The following is a 21,831-nucleotide window of genomic DNA, read 5'->3' as shown; positions in this document are numbered from 1 at the left end:
TTTCACATTTATTTAAGCAAGAGTACTTTGCAAAATAACTATTACAAAGGATGAGGTACTTGTTGCAACACTCTAGTGTTACTGACCTTCTAGGATTTGTTTAAGGATTCTGATTAGTTTCATTACACATGCCTGGCATTTTGCCCTCATTCCCAATATTCACTGCTCTGACATTAGGAATATGCAGGGCATTTGTTCCAAGAAACCTTAAACCTATTAACAAATGTGGCTCTTTGGTAGCAAAACTTGTCCTTGAATGGCCCCCAGACACCCTTTTAGCTCAGTGGTGAAGTTATCTCCGAGGTTCACTGTTCAGCCTGGGAGTGGACAGCCCCGTAAAACCAAATGAGACTAACGAGGTACAGGAGTCCAGTGACAAGGGCCAGAAGGCAGAAGGGGACAAGGAAGCTGGTGATAGGGAACCCAAGGTTGAGTAAGGATATTGTTGATGTGTTGTGAGATTGTTAACCATTGTCATAGGGCAACATTTGTAGTAACTGTTAAATGAGAAACTATTTTGTTCTGTAAGCCTTCATTTTAAGTGAGAATAACAGCACAATTGGAAGAGCGTAGTCAGTGTCACTGAACTGTGCATGTAGAAATTTTTGAAATGGTGTATCTTTGGCTATGTGTATTTTCACCAAAAAAAAAGGTCGCGAAGGGAGATGGTTGACATGTTGTGGGGTTGTTAACCAATGTCATAAAACAGTATGTGTACTACTGTTACATGAGAAACTATTTGTTCTGTAAGCCTTCACCTGAAGTACAATAAAAAAAAAAAAAACTTGTCCTTGAATCACAGCATCCACTCCTACAATGATCCTGTCTCAGCCAAGCCTTAAGATCTTAGCAAAACACTGGATGTGATCTCTACAAATCGCTCCTGGCCTATATTAAGCATGTTCAGCCACATCACATTTTACATCTGACCAACTAGGGTCAGGAAATCCTGGTGGCATAGTGGTTAAGAGCTATGGCTGCAAACCAAAAGGTCGGCAGTTCAAATCCACCAGGCGCTCCCTGGAAACTCTACGAAGCAGTTTTTCTGCCCTATAGGGTCGCTATGAGCCAGAATCGACTGATTTTTTTTTAATTAGGGTTGGCCATATTGTTTCTGACAAAATCATGACGAAAATTTCTGCCTCATAGCCAAAAAAATTCCTTGAAATATGCCTCTTACTACACATTTTCCTTCCCAAAGTGGGAAAGATATGGTCCTAAATGCACGTACTAGTTCCAATTCACGGTTTTTAATTCATCTGTCTTAAAGACTTATAACCATTAAAGGAGGGAGAGAGATATTCCTCGCCACAATTTTACTGTATGTATGACCAGCAATACTCAAAGTCCTGCCTTGATGAACCACTGAAAACCAAGAGAAGCATGGTCAGCGACAGTATGGGGCAGGCGGGAAGACGGCATTTAGACTCATGCTAACCACTCTGGGCTTAGATGAGGATCGAACTCCGCATTTCTCACAAACTCCCAGGTGAAGCTGCTGCTGGTCTGAGAACCATGCTTTTGCTCAGCGAGGATTTACACGACTTTACCTGTTACTGCACCGAGACCCAGGTCCAGTTCACCTACTCGGCCTTCCCGATCCCAGACGCGCAGAAAACAGCCGCGGACCAGGCGCACACGGGCGGGGTGGTCCGGGCTCCCGGAGACGGCGGCGGCGGGAGGTCCTGGGCACAGCGCGGCTACAGAAAGTCGCGCGTCTGGAGCAGCCCAGGGAGGGCGGAGAGGCCAGGACCGCTAGGAGAACTAGAGTAGCGCCCTTAGCCCCGCGGGCTGCTCCTGCCACTGTGCCAGGCTGGGCCCCGACACACATAAAACATACCTCATACCGAACCTGGAGGCCGACCAAACATGGCCGCCCAGCTGTGGGCACGCACTTCCGCTTCCGGTTTGTGGGACTTTTGGTGCCCAAGTGGAGGGGTTCCGTGAGCTCGCCCAGAGGGTCCACCCAGTGACCGCGGCTTTTAGTGGCTTCCGCTTGGACTTGGGTTCTGTCCACTCTTGTCCTTATTTCCGCTATGGAGAAAAACCTAGATTTTCTTAAGTTTGTATATAAGCTTAAACGTGAATCTCTGTAGTCAAAGATTTCTAATACACTTACCAAAAATAAAAAATAAAAAAACGTTGCCGTAAAGTCGATTCCGACTCTTAGTGACTTTATAGGGCTGGTAGAACTACCCCATAGGGTTTCCAAGGAGCGGCTGGTGGATTCAAACTGCCGCCCTTTTGGTTAGCAGCCGCCCTCTTAATCACTGTGCCACCAGAGCTCCTACATACGTATATACACTCATAAAACCACCTCTGAGATTCCCAGTTGATGTTGCTCCTTCCTCAGCTGATATAATCCTTGGAAGTAACCAGTGTTCTGTTATCTCCAGAGACAGGTTTTGTATGTTCTTGGTTTTCATATACTTGGAATCAAATTGTATGAACTCCGTGTTGTCCAACTTCGTCTACTCAATATGTCTGTGAGATTTTTATCTATGTTGTTACATATAGCAGTAATTTGTTCTTTGTCACTATGTGATTGCTGTGCCATAGATCACTTTTGTGTGGCCTTTCTAGCCATGGTCTTGTAACTTCCACCGAAGTGATTGGGCAGGACTGTGCAGATATGGTAACTGTGGCCCACCAAAGGGATTGGTCAGTTTTGCCAGCCTGCTGGGCTTGAAATGAGCCACCCCAGAGGCAGGAAAGAGAAGAGCCCCACCACCACCAAGGAAAGACAGACCAACAGGAGAGACCCACAGGAAAAAGCACAGTGGAAGCGAGAAACCTGAGTGCCTTTGGGCAGAGACTTAAGGCCAAGGAAAGGTGTGCCTGTGAGCATGGCTAGGAAGAGGCTGTGCTGATGGAACAACTGTATCCTTGGGGTTCCTGAGCCTGAATTGTAACCTGTTATTTCTTTAATAAACCCCATAATCGTGAGTATGGTCTGTGAGTTCTGCACGGCCATTGCAATGAATTATCAAACCCAGCAGAGAAGTAGAGTGCCATGGGAGGGATGGTTGGTGTCAGATGGCGGAGAAAGGAGGCATGTCTGATCTCCGTCTCATAGGAATCAGCCTTGGGCTGTTGATCTTGATTCTCCTCCCACCGTGTGGGGTCGGAAGAGGTCAGACACTAATCCCATGCCATTTTTACAGTAATATTCCATTGTATAAATATATCGCAATATTTTTAAATTAATCACCTGTTATTAAGGTTTGTATTAAAACCTAGGAATATATATATATACATATATATATACAGACAGATAACAACTTAATGAGCTTGTGTGGAACTTCTACATAGACCAAGAGGCAGTCATTTGAACAGAACAAGGGGATACCGTATGGTTTAAAATCAGGAAAGGTATGCATCAGGGTTATATGCTTTCATCATACTTATTCAATCTGTATGCTGAGCAAATAATCTGAGAAGCTGGACTATCTGAAGAACATGGCATCAGGATTGGAGAAAGACTCATTAACAGCCTGTGATATGTAAATGGCACAACCTTGCTTGCTGAAAGTGAAGAAGACTTGAAGCACTTACTGATGAGGATCAAAGACTACAGCCTTCAATATGGATTACACCTCAACATAAAGAAACAAAAATCCTCACAACGGACCAATAAGCAACATCATGACAAATGCAGAAAATACTGAAGTTGTCAAGTATTTCATTTTATTTGGATCTACAATCAACGCCCCTGGAAGCAGCAGTCAAGAAATCAAAAGACATATTTTGTCAGGCAAATGTGCTGCAGAAGACATCTTTAAGGTGTTAAAAAGCAAAGATGTCACCTTGAGAACTAAGTTGTGTCTGACCCAAGCTATGGTGTTTTCAATCACCTCAACTGCATACTAAAGCTGGACAATAAATTAGGTAGAAGACCAAAGAAGAAGTGATGCCTTTCAGTTATGGTGTTGGCCAAGAATATTGAATATACCATGGAATGCCATAAGAATGAACAAATCCGTCTTGGAAGAAGTACAGCCAGAACGCTCCTTAGATGCAAGGATGACAAGACTTTGTCTCATGTACTTTGAACATGTTATCAGGATGTACCAGTCCCTGGAGAAGGACATCATGCTTGATAAAAGAGAGGGTCAGCAAAAAAGAGGAAGACCCTGGACGAGATGGATCGACACAGTGGCTGCAACAATGAGCTCAAGCATAACGATGATTGTGAGGATGGCGAAGGACCGGGCAGTGTTTCGTTCTGTTGTAGATACGGTCACTATGAGCCAGAGAGGCAGGCACCTAATAACAAGAACAATTTTAATGAGCGCTTGAAAATAATGTGTCTTCTGCTGTTCGTTGGATGGAATATCAGTGAATGTCAATTAGGTCAAGTTGGTTGATGGTGTTGTTCAGGTCTTCTGTGTGTTTGCTGACTTCCGAATCCTTGTGATTTTTTTATATATCCATATCCTAGTTTTTCTTTCATATGTTGAAGCACTGTCTTTAGGTGTATACACATTTTGGCTTAATATGACTTCTCGTTGCATTCCCCTTTTATCCTCAGGTAGTATCCCTCGTTGTCTCTAGTAATCTTCATTATAGCCTTTCTCCCTTGCTAATTATAATGTCTTTTCTGAGGGTGAGAAGCCTGGCTCCCAGCTGCACAGACATAGAAACCTCTTCCTCGTGTTCCCACAAGGGTTGTCTAGGTAATCCCTTCGCACACCGGGGTGGGGATGGAGTGTGGCCTAAGGGGGACTGCAGACACAGAGGGCTCCAATCGCATCGCCTACACTGCAGCCCCCACGGGACATAGAATCTCCCTCAGCCATGACCCCAACCCTTGGCAAGAAACCCTCCAAGTGTGGTCCATCCTGTCCCTTAGCACAGCTGGCAAGTGCCCTGACTTCCCAAAGTGCCAGGAGGTGAAACGATGAGCATTAGCAGTGCAGGGACTCCAGGAAAGAAAGGAGTCCTCCACATGAGGCTGGGACAGCAAACACAGACTCACCCCCTTGCGGAACCTTTGGGTTAATGGGGCCAGCGTGGTCTTGGGTGGCCCACTCTCCGCAGAACCCCCCTGTTGGCCAAGAGCATGGTACCAGCAACAGCAGCAGCAATGACACACCAAGGTGCCAGCCTCAGGGGGTCCCGGCCCACTGCCAGGGTCTAATACCCACACCACTGTGACCCCTCACTCTAGACCTGCTTCCTCTAGCCTCATTCCTTCTCTCAGCAAAAAAGCTGAGTGCTCGTTCCAGCCAGGCCCAGTGATGGGGCAGGATGAACCAGGTCCTGACACTCACAGGCTCAGGACCTACAGGTGGATGAGACAAGCACAGATGAGAAGCACCCAGCCTGGGCTGTGAAGGCCCAGCAGGCTTCCTGGTGGTGGTGGTGGTGAGCAGGGAAAATTCACTGCCACTTTTAATTCAATTTTAATTTATATTAATATATTAATTTCTAAGTATTCCAATTTGTTCCAATGTTTTAAATGCAAGGGGCTCAATAAAAATCTGTTGAATGAGTAGAGGAATTACTGAATGATGATAATGCATTCCAGCATTGACTGTTTCCCTGCTGTGGGTCATGCAGCCTTAATTTTATTGAATACATTCAGGAACCCTGAGGATGGTGTTGTTATGCTTGCAATTACTCTTCCCTTCTATAGATGAAGAAACAGAGGGTCAGAGGAGTTCAATGATATTCCCAAGGCCAAGTAGCTACAAGCCTCTGCAATGCACAAGAGGGAAATTTAATAAACCCCCAAAATGAGCTCTCTGACTTACTGAAGAGAAGCTAGGTCCAGAGGAACGTGAAAGTTCCAGAAGGAGAAGGTGGAAGGGTGCAGACCTGCCTCCCGGGGGCCCCCACCCCATGTCCCCATGGCACAGTCACATGTTCCTGGGCCCCATACCACATCCATGGGCTTCCTCCCTATGTCCCTGGGTCCCCCCCCCATTTCTCTGGGAGCAATCCCATGTCCCTGGGGCCACTCTCCATGTGCCTGTGCCCCCTCTCCATGACCCTGGGACCCTCTTCATTTCCTTGGGTCCCTTCCCCGTGTATACAAGCCCACTGCCCATGTTTCCATGCTCTTTCCCAGTGTCCCTGGGCCCCCTGCCCATTTCCCTGGGTCTCCCCCATATCCTCATGCCTACTCCTCATCTTCCAGGGCCCCTAACCATGTCCCCAGGGCCCCCTCATAATATCCCCAGGACCCCTCACCATGTCCCCGGGGCCACCTCCCCAAATCCATGGGTCCCCTCCCCATATCTCTGGGCTCACTCCCCGTGTCCCTGGGAGTAATCCCTTATCCCTGGGTCCTGGCCTCCCATCCCTAGGGGCACCCTTCAAATGTCCCTGGGGCCTCTTCCCAGTCACTGAGCCCCACCCCATGTTCCTAGATTCCCTCCCCACATCCCTGGGACTCCTCACCATGCACCTGGCTCCACTCCACATATCCCTGGGGCCCCTCCCATGTCCCTGGATCTACTTCCCATATCTGCATACCCCCGCCACATTTACCTGGGTCCCATTCCCATGTCCCTGGGTGCCTTTCCCATATCCCTGATCTCACTCTCCATGTCCTGGGAGCAATCCTATGTTCCTGGAACTCCCCCAATGTCCCTGGGGCCACTCCCCATGTCCCTAGGATTCCTTTCCCTGTCCCTGTATCCACTCCTCATGTCTCCATGCCCTCTCCCTATCTTCCTGGGATCAATTCCAGGTCCCTGGGACACCTTTCCATGTACGTGGGCCCCATCTTCATGTACACAGGCCCCTGTCTCCGCAGACCCATGTACCATCCCCATTTCTTGGGCCCCTCCCAATAGCCCTGGGGACCCTCCCTATGTCCCTGAGCACTCTCCTCATGGACCCAGGCCGTATCCCCTTGTCCCTTGGTCCCCTTTCCATATCCCTGGGTCCCTGCCCCATGTGCCTGGAAACCCTCCCCATGCTCTTTGTCCCCTCTCCATATCCCTATGTCCTCTCCTCATTTCCCTTAGCACCCTCCCCATATCCCTGAGTCCCCTCATCTACCTGGTTCCCCTCCCCATGTCCCTGGGACCCCTCCCAATGCTGATGGGCCCAACCTCCATGTCTCTGGGACCTTTGCTCATGTAAATGGAGCTCATCCTCATGTGCCTGGGCCCACTCCCCATGTCCCTGGGTACATTTCCCATGTGCCTAGGCCCCCTCCCAATGTCCCCAGTCCCTTCTCCATGTCCCTTGGTCCCCTCACCATATCTCTGGGTCCCCTCCGCATATCCCCATGCTCCTCCCCCTGAGTACCCTGCCCATAACCCTAGGCTTCCTCCCCATATCCCTGAGGCTCCTCCTTATGTCCCTGAAAGGCTTCCACATGTGCCTTGGCCCCATCCTTGTGTCCCTGTGTCCCCTCATCTTGTCCATGGGCCCCCTCCCCATGTCCCTTCTCCGTGTCCCTGGGCTCTGTGCCTATGTCCTCATGCTGTCTCCCCATCTTCCTAAGACAAATCTCATACCCCCGAGACCCCTCCTTTGGGTCCCTTCCCCATTTCCTGGGGCCCCCTCCCCATGTCCCTGGGCTCCTCATCATATCCCTGGTCCCTTCCCATGTCCCCATGCCCCCTATGTCCCTGAGACCAATCCTAGGTCCCTGGATCCCCTCTCCATAACCCTGGCCTTCCTCTCCATGTCTCCTTGTCTCCTCTCCAAACTTCTGTGACAAATCCTATGTCTCTAGGATCCCACCTCATGTTCCTAGCCTTTTTCCCCATGTCCCTGGGCCCCTCTCCGGGGGACCACAATTCAATCCAAAACAAGTGGCATCTCAGTTCCCTCTCCTGATGTTCTGGTGTCTTGTCCAGCACCTAGTCCCCCTTGATCAATAAGAGGGATAGGATCATGATGATTGTTACCTCAAGAAGGTAAAAGATTTGCTTTCTTAATCCATAGCTGCAAACTCTACATTGAAAGATACTGAAACAGACATAGAGAGTTCCCTGCCTCCTAGAAATGAGGAATCTATCCCAAAGGAACTGGACCAAACTGTCAATAAGAAGTGAAAATAGGATGAAAGCTATCTTTATAGATGTTAAAAACATTTGTCTTATGCAACTGAACATTTTCGAATAATATCATGATGCCAGTCAAGTTGTAGTGTCATTTTGAAATCAATTGTTCAGAGGTTAAAGGAAAAAGGAATTGAATATGTTAAGTGTACACATTATGAACTGTTTAAGAGCCAAACATCACTTTTCAAACTAGAAATGAAAAGCCCACTGAAGAATCCTACATTTTCAATTTGTGGTAGGGTAAATATCAACAGCTATAATACACATAGATAAAAAGCTCTTTGGGGTCTTCAATAATTTCTATTTAATGAGTAAAGGGCTCTTGAGACCAAAAAGTGAGAAAATCACTGTGAATTATATCCAGTCTTGATTGGTCCATCTCTTGATATGACTTCATAAGGAGACATTGTTTTGTCATTCCAAGCTACTATATAAGTCCCTTGCTATCTAGGTTTGGTGGTCCTTCTAGCTCAGGAAGTTGGTTTTCAGTGACCTGACAGACTGTGACTGAACTTAATTTCTTTCCTATTGACATTTTGGGTTCTTTGACTATTTTCTTAATTATCTTCTCTCTCTTTTCTATTTAAATTTTTCCCTCTTTACTTGCTTTTTTATATTTTATTTTTTATTTTTATTTTTAAATTTATTTTTAATAATTTTTACTTTTTCTATTTTATTCTTCTTTTCTTTTCCCTCCTTTTCTCTGTCTCACTTATTAACTTACCTTTGTTTGCATAATTTTTTTTACTTTAACTTCTTTCTGTATTCTTTCTTTTTCTCATTTTATTCTTTTCCTCATTCCTTTTCTCATTTTTTTCACTTTTACTTATTCCCTTATATTTACTTTTATATACATTGTATTTTCTCATGTCACTCTTTTTAAAAATTAATATTCTTTTTATTTTTCCTTACTTTTTATTAAGTATTTAGCCACCTGCCTTTTCCATTTCTTGTCTTTTCTTAGAACACCTCAGTCCCAGGCCCAGCAGGATTTAACACCAAGTCCAACGTGTTACAGGCCTCTCAGCCCTATGTGCTGAGGAGACTCATGTGGCAGACTACTGCCTCCTCAGAACCCTTGGCAAGGGGACCTTCACCAAGGTGAAGCTGGACTGGCATATCCTCATTAGCAGACCTCCTCTAGCCTCCACAGACTATCCCGTGATGTAAAAATCATGATGGCTCTCAATCAACCCAACATTGTGAAGTTGTATGAAGTGACTGAAAATGAGAACGCATTCTACATAGTCATAGAGTATGCTACTGGAGGAGAGGTGTTTGATCAGCTAGTAGCCCAAGGAAGTATGGGGAAAAAAGAGGCCCAAGCAATATTCCTACAGATAGTGTCTGCTGAGTAGTACTGTCACCAAAAGGTATTGTTCATAAAGACCTAAAGGCAGAAAACTTGCTCTTGGATGTGGATATGATCATAGAACTTGCAGAGTTTGGCTTCAGCAATGAATTTAACATCAGTAACAAGCTGGATATTGTCTGTGGCAGCCCCCCTTATTCTGTCCCAGAACTCTTCTGGGGAGAAAAGTACAATGGACCCACCTTGGATGTGTACAGCCTGGGAGTCATCCTGTATACACTAGTGAGCAGATTCCTGCCTTTTGTTGGAAAGAACTTCAAGGAGCTGCAGGAGCAAATACTGAAGGACAAATACAGTATTCCATCTACATGTCTGTGGAGTGTGCAAACATGCTGAAGAAAATTCTCATTCTTGACTCCAGCAAGAGAAGCACTTTAGAGAAAATCCTGAGACTTGCATGAGGAATGTGGGCCATGAAACAAGAAGACCTAAAGCCATATGTGGAGTCACTTCCTATGATGACCCCCAGTGGATTGAATTGAAGGTGTCTACGGGTTACAAAAGGAGATTGAGGACTCACTCATGGGCCAGAGGTACAATGATGTGATAGCCACCTGGTTTCTCCTGGTACCAAGAGATCTGAGCTGGAGAGACAAACCAGCACCCTGAAACCCTAGCTTTCAGCTGATCAAACTGATAGCAGCACTCCTTCCCGATTCTACAATGTACAGCATAGCATCTCTGTTCTACCCAAACATCCTGTTACAGAGAGCTTGCCACTCCCACTTCTAATTCCTACTTTAAGAAAAGAAACTAAAAAAAAGCAGATTGAGGAGGACTAGGAGTCAGGGTGGAAGCCAGCAGCAGAGGTACCATACATGCTAGCACCCTACCCATCCTGGAGAGGAAGACCATCCCTGTGTCCTCCATGAAAAGTGACCTCTTCACCATCAAAAATGAGTGCAGGAATTCCCCACTGTTGGAGAAGGCCAGCCTTAGCCATGTCAACATACAGAATGTTACAGACAGGCTATCCAACCCAGGTTCTCTGCTTCCATGGTGCCTCCTTCTCCCTCAGCCTCACCAGCACTGTTCCACATGCATCATGAATTCAGGATGGCCTCGGTGCAGCCCATCCCCGACTCTGGACTGTACCCTATAGTGAGAACTGTGAGGTGCCACAGCCCAGCACAGCTCACCCAACATGTTTCTGTGGCTTCTCCTCAACCCATACCATCAGCAACAGTGGGTGGAGTCCTAGAGAGAGCCATTTTCCCCTAGGCAGTGCCAAGAGTAAGCCCCTTCCATGCTGAGCAGCTGCAAGAGGTGCCTGACCAGGAGAACTTGCCCCACAGTGTGATCCTTGATTGTCTCTGTCAACGAGGGCCAGCAGGGTGCCAGTGGGAGGTTCCTCCAGTTTACAGGAAGAAATCTTTGCTTCACATGTGCCAAGAGAAACTCAAAGGAACCTGAAGTCAAAGATGGAAGGGAGACACTCAAACCTCCAGAGGCCAAGCCATGCTCACTAAAGTTTGCACGGGGAAAGAAGATCACCAGCTCCATGGAGCCTGATGAGATGATGCAGGAGACCTGCCAAGTGCTGGATGCCAACAGCTGTGAGTGAGCTCTCACCCAGAAATACACACTACTGTGCACACATAGAACACCGGTCCAGGAGGACTTTGTGTAATGGAGAATGGAGGTTTGCAAACTGCCTCAGTGGTCTCTCAATGAGGTTTAGCTTAAAGAGGATAGCCAACATCTCTGCGGCCTTCAAAGAACATTGTGTCAAAAATTACCAAGGACCTTAAAATTGAAAAAGCTGCCAGGAGATGCCTGGGGGAACAGACGATGGGCCAGCTGGCCCTAGCTGCAGATAGGCCCCCCCATCCCTACCTGGATGAACGTGCTGATACTGGATTGATGAGTTCCCCTAGGGCACTTCTCTCCCATGTCCTTCTCAGGGAAGACCAGCCAGCCAACAGATAGAAAGAGAAGACACAAATAAGTAATATCAGAAATATATGTGGGGAAATTGCTACTGACATTACAGACAGTTTTTTAAAAAGATTATAAGAGAGTTGTAGGTAGCCAGATAGCAGTTTCATCTTTCAGGTTAATGGAGCTACAAATCAGTGTAGAAGTATAACTCTGGACACCTCTCCTCTCAGGACAAAGGAACATCCAGGTGAACTGTTCAAAGCTTTCTACCCTGGGAGAGTTTCCCTTAGCCACTGTCCTTCAGAAACATCTCTTATGGAGCTGTAGTGCTGCATCTATAAATTGGCCCAAATGTCCTCTTCCTGCTACTAGGCTACTTTGAGCTCATACCAGTGAACAAGAAGCAACAGTGACTACTGTACTGTTGGGAGTGATTGATACTAGCTGTCAAGGAGATATTGGTTTGCTACTACACAACAGAGGTAAGGCAGAGTATATATGAACTGTAGTGGGGTGCTTCTTAGTGTTCCCATATCCTGTGATAAATGTTAAAACTAGTCCTATGAACTCTCCATGAGGACACAGTTGCAAGTTGAGACAGAAGAGGCAATATAGTAGAAGTAGGAATCTTGACATTGTGACCTACTTGTGCCTTCAGGACATACTTGAGCCTAATTTCATAAAACCACTTCCACTTCTGCTGTGCACACCCCCACTTTATTGTTTGATGAGTCAGATAACACAATTCTTTTCTTCATTTTTCCCCCTACAAAAATTTATGCGTACATTATTATGTGACTCTAGTTGTTCTCCCCATACTGTGACAGCACACTCCTTTCCACTCCTGATTCCCTATGTCCATTCAACAAGCTCCTAACCGTCTCTGCCTTCCCATCTCACCTCCGGATAGAAGCTGCCCATTTAGTCTCTTGTATCTACTTGAGCTAAGAGGCACACTCTCATGAGTATCACTTTATGTCCCACAGTCCAGTCCAATCCCTGTCTGAAGAGTTGGTCTCGGAAATTGTTTTAGTTCTGGGATGATAGAGAATCCATGGGTCATGCTTTCCAGGGTTCCTCCAGTCTCAGTCAGACCATTAAGTCTGGTCTTCTTACTAGTCCTGCTCCACCCAGGACTCTCTGTTGTGTTCCCTGTCAGGGCAGTCATTGGTGGTAGGCAGGCACCATCTAGTTCTTCTGGTCTCAGGCTAATGAAGTCTGTGGTTTATGTGGCCCTTTCTGTCTCTTGGGCTAATACTTTCCTTCTGTCTTTGGTGTTCTTCTTTCTCCTTTACTTCAGGTGGTTGGGACCAATTGATGCATCTTAGATGGCCGCTTGCAAGCTTTTAAGACCCCAGATGCCACTCACTGAAGTAGGATGCAGAACATTTTCTTAATAAGCTTTGTTATGCCAATTGACCTCCATGCCCCCGGAAAGCATGGTCCCCAGACCCCTAACCCTGCTACTGTATCCCTCAAAATGTTTGATTGTATTCAGGAACCTTCTTAGCTTTGGTTTAGTCCAGTTGTGCTGACTTTCCCTGCAGTGAGTGCTGTCCTTCCTTTCACCTAAGATAATTCTTATCTACTATCTAGTTAGTAAATAACCCTCCCCCTCCCTCCCCACCTTTGTAACCATCAAGGAATGTTTTCTTCTGTGTTTAAACCTTTTCTTCAGTTCTTATAGATAACACCCCATTCTTGATGGGTTTGTTGTTATGTGCCATCATGCCATCGAGTTTGTTCTGACTCATAGCAACCCTGTGTATGACAGAATAAAACATTGCCCAGTCCTGCGCCATCCTCACAATCGTTGTTATACTTGAGCCTATTGTTGCAGTCTCTGTGTCAGTCCATCTCGTTGAGGGTCTTCCTCTTTTTCTCTGACCCGCTGCTTTACCAAGTACGATGTCCTTCTCCAGGGACTGATCCCTTCTGACAACATGTCCAAAGTATGTGAGACATAGTCTCACCATCCTTGCTTCTAAAGAGCATTTTGGTTGTACTTGATGGGTAGCTCAGGTTATATATATCTTGGTGGACCATGATCAAGCATTCAGTCTCTACTAGGGCCCAGAGCAAGCCAGACAGTGTTTCTCAAAAGGAGGATAGTTATCTGAAGAGGATGGCATGGCTTGGCTCCTTGATCCTAAAGGTCTGTGAGTCGCCTGCCAAAGGCTCCATCAAGCATCCCTATGTGTCACAGACAACATCAAGCACCATCATATCTGCTGGGTCTTATGGCACAAGTTGCAGAGCAGCTTGTCTGCAGCTAAGACCTGCTGCTGAACCTTTCCTTATTCTGGGCTCCACTCAAAACTGGTAGTTGTTAGGGTAACTCACAAAATGGGTCAGCAAAGCAGGCTCACATGATGTGTACGCTGTCTCCAAAATCCAAAGAGGTCCACTAGGCTTGGTGCGCTTTCTCAGTGGTAGGAGGGTGTCTTAGTCATCTAGTGCTTCTCCAACAGAAATACCACAAGTGGATGGTTTTAACAAAGAGAAGTTAATTCTGTCACAGTCCAGTAGGCTACAATTCCAAATTCAGGGCGTCAGCTCCAGGGGAACACTTTCTCTGTCACCTCTGGAGGAAGGTCCGTTTCATCAATCTTCCCTTGGTCTGGGAGCTTCTCTGCATGGGAACCTCAGGTCCAAAGGGCACGCTCTGCTCCCGGCACTGCTTTCTTGGTGGTATGAGGTTCCCATGTGTCTCTGCTCCCTTCTCTCTTTTATATCTCAAAAGAGATTGGATTAAGACACTAATCTTGTTAACCTCATCAGTATAACCTCATCATAGTGATAGCGTTTACAACACATAAGGAAATCACATCAGATTTACACAATGGTACACAATCATACAATACCGGGAATCATGACCCAGCCAAGTTGACAGATATTTTGGGGGGACACAATTCAATCCATGACAGGGAATGATGCAATAACTTGTTCTTCACATTGGAAAGGACATATCCCCATGCCCCAGACCCTGGACTCCTAGATATTTCACTAAGGTGGCCGGCCCATAATTTTCTATGGGGTTTATTTCCCGCCCACTGGCACACATGTGTCTTACCAAGGTGTCTAGAATTGTTCCTACTTCCTGATTACTCTGTCCAAATCAGCATGATGCCATCAATATCACAGTGGAGCAGCGTGATGTCTTGTGAAATGGAGAAGTGACTAGTGTTTGTGTACAGTAAATAGTGATAGAGTCCTGGAGAATTTATGTATCTCAGATAAGACGGGGAAGATGTATTTCTGGTCCTGCCAGCTGAAAGCAAGCAACTTCTGATGGTCTTTACTGCCCACATAGAGAGTAAAGCAGTTACCCAAGAAAAAGCTGCCCACCAGGTGCCAGGGAATGTGCTGATTTGCTCCAGCAGTGAAAAGTCATCTGGAACCACAGCTGAATTGGAGGAACCCTTTGATCAAGTAGAAATAATGCACTGTCCTTCACCAAAAACCATCTGCATTTTGCATACACTTAAGTATTTAAGGAATCCATGCTTTAAATTTACACAGTGTACAAGTGTCTAAGCTTGTCTGGCTGTAAAGTCTAAGCTCATCTTCACCTTAGTGGCTCTGTAAGTTCATCAAGTCCCACTCACAAGTCTGGACTTGCAGATTCATCGATAGGAATTAGTCTCACTTTAGGTAAAGATTTTTCTAATTCACTTTCCCCAAATATTAACTTGATTGCAAAGTAGTTAACACGATTAAGAACCAATCCTTCTCCCGCAATATTTAAAAGATTTCTGGTGAAAGTTCAAAGTTTTACTCTCTACAGATGACAGTTTGGAACTCAGGGACTCCAGCTTGTGCCTAAGTCCCCCTGCAGTGGTGGGGGTGGGGGGAGCAGGTAAGAAAATAAATTTCTGTTTGTTAAAACCACCCAACTGTGGTATTTCTATTATAGCAGCGCTAGATAAAAGACAGCAACTAAGACCATGTATATATAAAATCTGACAACACAATTTTTCACTTTCATATCCATCATTTCTTGATGTATCACCTTCTTAACTGCTCTTTCTGATAATGTAGACTTTAATACGCTAGTTTATTTTGTAGCTGGTTGTCTGGTTCTAGTCTGTTCATTAGGATCCTGTTATCTTATTCAGCAGGGGCCCTGGTAGTGCAGTGGTCAAGCATTTGGCTGCTAACCAAAAGGTCAGCAGTTCGAATCCACCAGCCTGTCCTTGGAAACCCTGTGGGGCCGTTCTACTCTGTCCTGTAAGGTCATTATGAGTCAGAATCAACTCGACAGCAATGGGTTTGTTTTTTTGTGGGTTTTTTTTGTTTGTTTGTTTTATTCAGCTCCATGTCCACAGTGCCTATCATGGTCCCTGTCACAGGGCACTAAAGCAAAAATTACCTATCAAATATATGTCTCTAAAGCTGTGTCTACAAAAAAGAAAAAAGATTTTAAAAAATTGATTATTGACTTAATATATCCTTACAGTCAGAGATGACCTTAAGTATGATTAAATAAAATTCTAAATCATATTCTGTATTACCAGGGAAAATATTTCATTTTTTCATGATATAAATGTATTCACTGAAGTATGGAAACTTGATGTCCATGTGTAAGGGTCTTTATTCCATGGGGTAAAGGACTAAGTTACACGGTTTGTGTTCTTTTATTGAACCGTCTTACTGATTGTCTTCTCTAGCTAGATGAGCTTTCCTCCCCTAGGTCTGATCTTTGCTCTGTCTTGCCCTTTTCACCTCTTTATCATTTCTTATTATTTCATTGGAGGCATGCTTACCCTCTGTCTCAGGCTGGGTTCTCTAGAAAAGCAAAACCAGTAAAGCATGTAAATATATAGAGATATTTATATCAAAGAAACGGCTCATGTGATTGTAGAGGCCAGAACATCCCAAGTCCATGGATTAGGATAAAGGCTTCTCCTAATTCATGTAGCCACAGGGGCTGGCGAACCCAAGATCGGCAGGTGGGAAAGCAAGGCTCTTGCTCACTGGCTAATGAATCCCAAGGTTGGCAGGCAAGAACGAAGGCTTCTCCTGATTCACATAGCTTCAGGGGCTGGGGAAACCAAGATCTGCAGGTCAGAGAGCAGGGCTCCACTCACAGGCTTGAAGATCGATGAATCCCAAGATAGGTAGATAAGCTGACAGCTCAAGACCCAAGAACCAAAGGTCAGACAAACAGGAGGCTGATGCAGCATCCAGAGTGAGCAAAAAGCCAGAACGTCTGCTTATATTCGAATGCAGGCTGTAACATGGGTCGAGGGCTGTAACACTGAAGACAGCGACAGGCCTGGAAGGGGCCCAGCAGCAGAGCCAACTGTGACAGATGGCAAGGCCAAGAGGAGCATGTCCTGAGGGGACTGAGAGATCTGTCCTCATGGAGCCCATAGGAGCCTGTCCTCAGGGGCCTGAGAGGAGGCCTGCATGGCGGAGAGGAGCTGAGATAGCTGTCCAGCACTGAAGAAGGGAAACTTTGCCTGCATGCTTCCTGTGTGAGGAACTTTTAAATTTTGAGTTGCCAGTAGGTATAGTTGGGGAGATTTCAGAACTGAAATTAAGCGCTACATTTAGAAATTAAACTGATTCCTGGTAAACATTAGGCTTCTGTTCAAGTCGTTGCTGAAAAAACAAAGCTCAGTCGTGCTTGTTATGTGAAGAGTGTTCCCACAGCTGGCCTTAGAGAAAGCTTCATTGAGTTGTTAAAGTAGAGCCTATAGATAAACTTGTTGTTTTAACTACCTTAATGAAGTTCCCCAGCAAGAGCCTAGGTATTATCTCTTTTCTCTCAGCTAAATAAGCAGAGTTTATTTACACTTTCCTACGGTCAGTGCTGTATCCAAAGATTTCAATTAATTTGGCCCAGCTGTAAATATATCACTAAACTATCATGTAGAAATTGTTTATACTTTTCATTTTAGAAATATTGCCTTAGTTAAACTGTATCAAGTATGAGAGATTTGTGTTAGACTAGAAACTGATGTAAAGAAAGATCACAGTTAATTGCCACCCTTGTAAATCTCACTTCCTTTCCTGCCATTCCTTTGATGTGACATTGTTGTCGGTACTCACTCTACTTATTAAATATCTCTTTGTTTTGCCTGTACGGCACAGCATACCCTTACAGCTAAACTGACCAAATGTTCTCTCATGGTTCATTCCTTCAATAAATTTTGTTTAAATATCAAATTAGAGTCTTGGTCCAGTGACTTCACGAGGACATGCCTGATCCTGATCCTCAGCTGTACCCTATTCCTTGATAAACCACCTAACTGTAAGTATGGTCTGTGAGTTCTGTATGGTCATCGCAATGGATTATTGAGCCCAGAAGAGAAGTCGAGAATGTCACGGGAGGGACAGCTGGCGTCAGAATTGGTAAAAGGTTGGAGAGTGGAGGTATGTTTGACCTCTACCTCATAGGGATCAGCCTTGGGCTGATCTTGATTTGCATTACTCCCACCCCGAAGTTAGACAAGTTTTGACACTACTATTACTACTGTCACCATTTCACATCAAATATGCTGGGTAAATGTATATGTACTGTGATCCTACGGAAGAGGTCCTTGGGTGTCACAAGTGTTTGCACTCGTCTGTTACCCACTTAGTGGCACCACAGAAGAAAGCCCTGGTGATCTCTTCTTATAAAGATTACAGCACAGAAAACCCTATGAAGCTCAGTTCTACTCTTTAACACATGGGGTCGCCATGAGTCAGAATCAGCTCACCAGCAACCTGTTTGGTTTGCTTTTTTGGTCTTTTGGAAGGTCACAAATCATTGTAATACCTAGGAAATTTTTTACCCCCAAAAAACTAATTCTGCTTCTACCCTCCATGCCTCTGAGTAATTCTGACCTTATTTACTATTTGGTCAGTTGTACTAGTGGTTCTCAAACTTTACTGTGCAAATGAATCACCTCTGGATCTTGTTAAAATGCAGATTCCAATTCAGGGGGTCTAGGGTGGGGCCCCAGAATCTGCATTTCTAATAAGCTCCCAGGGGATACTCATGCTGCTGGTCTATGGACCACACTGTGATAGGGAGGCATAGGAGTGTGGTTAGCATCATTACCTCTCATTATTTTATTAATGGAGGAGGCATTTTCCTAATGGTGCTGGGATACAGGGTACACAAAAGTTTTGAGTGTATAAGCTGACGTCTATCCCTGACACCAGTTAGTAGCAGGCAAGGTGAAGGAACCCCTTCCCGCCCCGTTGTCTCTCACAGGCCTGTGATTTATCAGTGTAAAGATGACGCATTTTGAGGAGACGGGCCCTTGGCTACAGCTGGAATAAATTAATATTCTCTTACATATTTTTCTTTCTTTCTTTTTCTTATTGCCCTTCTCTAAGATATTCATAAGGGTAACAGCCTGGTACTAAAAGCTAGGACAATGGGGTTCCATGGGGCAGTTTTCACCTTCCTTCCAGAAAATCAAAAGTGTTGATGGGAGGAGGTGACATCTGAAATACAAATAGACAACAGCGGCTTAGGAATTGGAAGGAGCAGGAGACTTGAGGCATTAGGTTCATTCATTAGGCAAAACTTTGCTTCATCCTGTATGTGAGGGTTGAGGAAAGACAGGAGTCACTGGAGACTCCAAGGTTACTGTCTTAGGCTGGGTTCTCTAGAGAAGCAAAACCAGTAAAGTATATATACATATATATATATATACATGTACACAGACACTCCATACACAATCTCTAAATAAAGACAATTATAAGTCATTTTTGCACCTAACATGATACAACATGCATGCAACCAAAAACATAGTAGCCCTGTTTACATCTTATGTTTTGTAAGTGAAGAAAAAAAATTTGATGCACACATAAAAGGAAGAAATTCTTATAACAATCACAGTCCTCGTTTCTGCAACTGGTCACATGGTCATGAATGGTATTTAGAACTATCTTCTTCCACCACCCATTCCGTATTTCCTTTTCCCTCAGTAAGCACCTCAGCTGGTTGAGGTTTTTTGCCTGGCGGGGTGACCCAAACCTTCATTTCTGAAGGGTCTGGGCCCTTAGTAGTCATGTCAAAATTGGGTTGCTATAGTTTTCCATTGACTTTTATCACTGGGCATGGTAGTACTAAGAGACACCCTAAGGGATCTCCTGCATTCCACACATACTCTTCTTTGCCTCCACTATGTAATATCAATCCTATTTCCTCTTGGTAATCAGAATCAGTCACAACAGCCAATATGGTAACTCTCTTCTTTGCCTGTTGATCCAGAGGCATAAGGAGCCCAAAGTGGTCAGGTGGCATTCTTAACTTCCAGTTCAATGGAATCAATGATGTGTCTCCAGCTGGGAGCATCCCTCCCTTTGGATACACAGAGTATAGGGCCTTGGGGACAGGAAGCAAAAATTTTTCAAATGAGTCACTAGGGGTAATAGCGAGTGGTGCCACTCCCATTTCTACCGCTTGATTCCTGGACCCATGAATCCTGGCTATGGAAGAAACAGCACCATATATTGGAGGCTGCTTTAGAGCACACGTAGCCTCCTGAAGAACATTCCCCCAACCCTCCAAAATATTGCCATCTAGTTGGTGCCGTAATTGTGTCTTTAGAAGGCCATTCTGTCATTCTATCAAGTCAACTGTTTCAGGATGATGGGGAACATGGTAAGACCAGTGAATTCCATGAGCATGGGCCCATTGCTGCACTTCATTTACTGTGAAGTGAATCCCTTGATCTGAGGCAATGCTGTGTAGTATACCATGATGGTGAATAAGGCATTCTGTAAGTCCATGGATGATAGTTCTGCCAAAAGCATTGCCTGCAGGGAACGCAATTCCGTATCCTTCCACTGACCTTCCCATGATGGAAGTGGTTCAATGTAATCAACCTGCCACTACGTTGCTGTCTGATCATCTCGAGCAATGGTGCCATATCAGGGACTCAGTGTTGGTCTCTGCTGCTGGCAGATTAAACATTCAGCAGTGGCTGCAGCCAAGTCTGTCTTGGTGAGTGGAAGCCCATGTTGCTGAGCCCATGCATAACCTCCATCTCTGCCACCATGGCGACTTTGTTCATGAGCCCATTGGGCAATGTTGGGAGTGACTGGGGGAAGAGGATGAGTGGTTTCCACAGAATGTGTCATCCTATCCACTTAATTGTTAAAATCCTCCTCTGCCAAGATCACCCTTTGATGAGCATTCACATGAGACACAAATATCTCCATTTCTTTGGCCCATTCAGAGAAGTCTATCCACATACCTCTTCCCCATACCTCCTTGTCTCCAATTTTCCAATCATGTTCCTTCCACATCCCTGACCATCCAGCCAAACCAATGGCCACAACCCACAACTCAATAGACAATCGCACATCTGGCCATTTCTCCTTCCAAGCAAAGTGAACAACCAGGTGCACTGCTCGAAGTTCTGTCAGTTGGGAGGATTTCCCTTCACCACTGTCCTTCAGGGAGGTCCCCACAAGAGACTACAGTACTACTGCTGTCCACTTTCAAGTGGTGCCTGCACATCATGCAGAATCATTTGTAAACCAGCATGATTTTTCTCTTCCTCAGTCAACTGATCATAAGAAACTCCCCATGAGGCTACAGCTGCACTCTGGGAGAGGGCAGAAAATGTGACAGGAGTGGAGACCATGGGCATTTGGGCCACTTCTTCATGCAATTTGTGCTTTCAGGTCCTGCTCAGGCGCAATCTTGTATATACCACTTCCATTTAATGATGGAGTGCTGCTATGCATGTCCAACTTTATGACTCTGTGGGTCAGGCAACACCGAGTTCATGGTGGGCAGCTCAGGCTGCATGGTGACTTGGTGGCCCATGATTAAGCATTCAGTCTCTACTAAAGCCCAGTAACAAGCCAAAAGTTGTTTCTCAAAAGGAGAATAGTTATCTGCAGAGGATGGCAGAACTTTGCTCCAAAATCCTAAGGGTCTGTGCTGTGATTCACCAATAGGGGTCTGCCAAAGACTCCAAACAGCATTTCTACCTGCCACTGCCACTTCGAGCACCATTGGATCAGCTGGATTATATGGCCCAATGGCAGAGTGGCTTGCACAGCAGCCTGAACCTGTTGCAGAGCCTTCTCTTGTTCTGTGCCCCACGCAAACCCAGTAGCTTTTTGAGTCACTTAATAAATAGGCCCAAGCAGCACATGCAAATGAGGGATAAGTTGCCTCCAAAAGCCAAAGAGGCCCACCAGGTGTTGTGCCTCCTTTTTAGTTGTAGGAGGGGTCAGATGCTATAACTTATCCTTCATTTTAGAATTAATATCTCCACATGTCCCACACCACTGGACCCCTAGAAATCTCACTGAGGTGGAAGGTACCTGAATTTTTGTCAAATTAATTTCCCACTCTCTAGCATACAAATCTTTTACCAGTAAGTCCAGTCATTGACACTTCTTCTTTATTAGGTCCAATAAGCATAATGTCAACAATATAATGAGCCAGTGTTATGTCCTGTGGAAGGGAAAGGAAATCAAGTTCCCTGAAGACTGAATTATTATTATTATTTATATATATATTTTATTGTACTTCAGGTTCAGGCTTACAGAACAAATAGTTTCTGATGAAACAGTAGTACACAT

At 45.2% G+C, this 21,831-nt stretch overlaps 1 protein-coding gene across 1 annotated transcript in view; it reads right to left on the bottom strand.

Annotated features, from left to right (window-relative positions):
- Window positions 1-21,831, bottom strand: part of LOC101344442 (zinc finger protein 791-like) — a 98,477-nt gene that overhangs the window by 36,559 nt on the left and 40,087 nt on the right. The window contains 2 exon segments of the mRNA XM_023724726.1: window positions 5,144-5,164; window positions 20,877-20,893. Coding sequence (XP_023580494.1) covers window positions 5,144-5,164; window positions 20,877-20,893 — 38 coding nt within the window.

The sequence above is a fragment of the Trichechus manatus genome, unplaced genomic scaffold (genome assembly GCF_000243295.1).
Source record: "Trichechus manatus latirostris isolate Lorelei unplaced genomic scaffold, TriManLat1.0 scaffold00258, whole genome shotgun sequence".
Classification (NCBI taxonomy): domain Eukaryota; kingdom Metazoa; phylum Chordata; class Mammalia; order Sirenia; family Trichechidae; genus Trichechus; species Trichechus manatus.
Note: the sequence above shows the minus strand (reverse complement) of the source record. Positions and strands in the feature narration are given on the sequence as shown.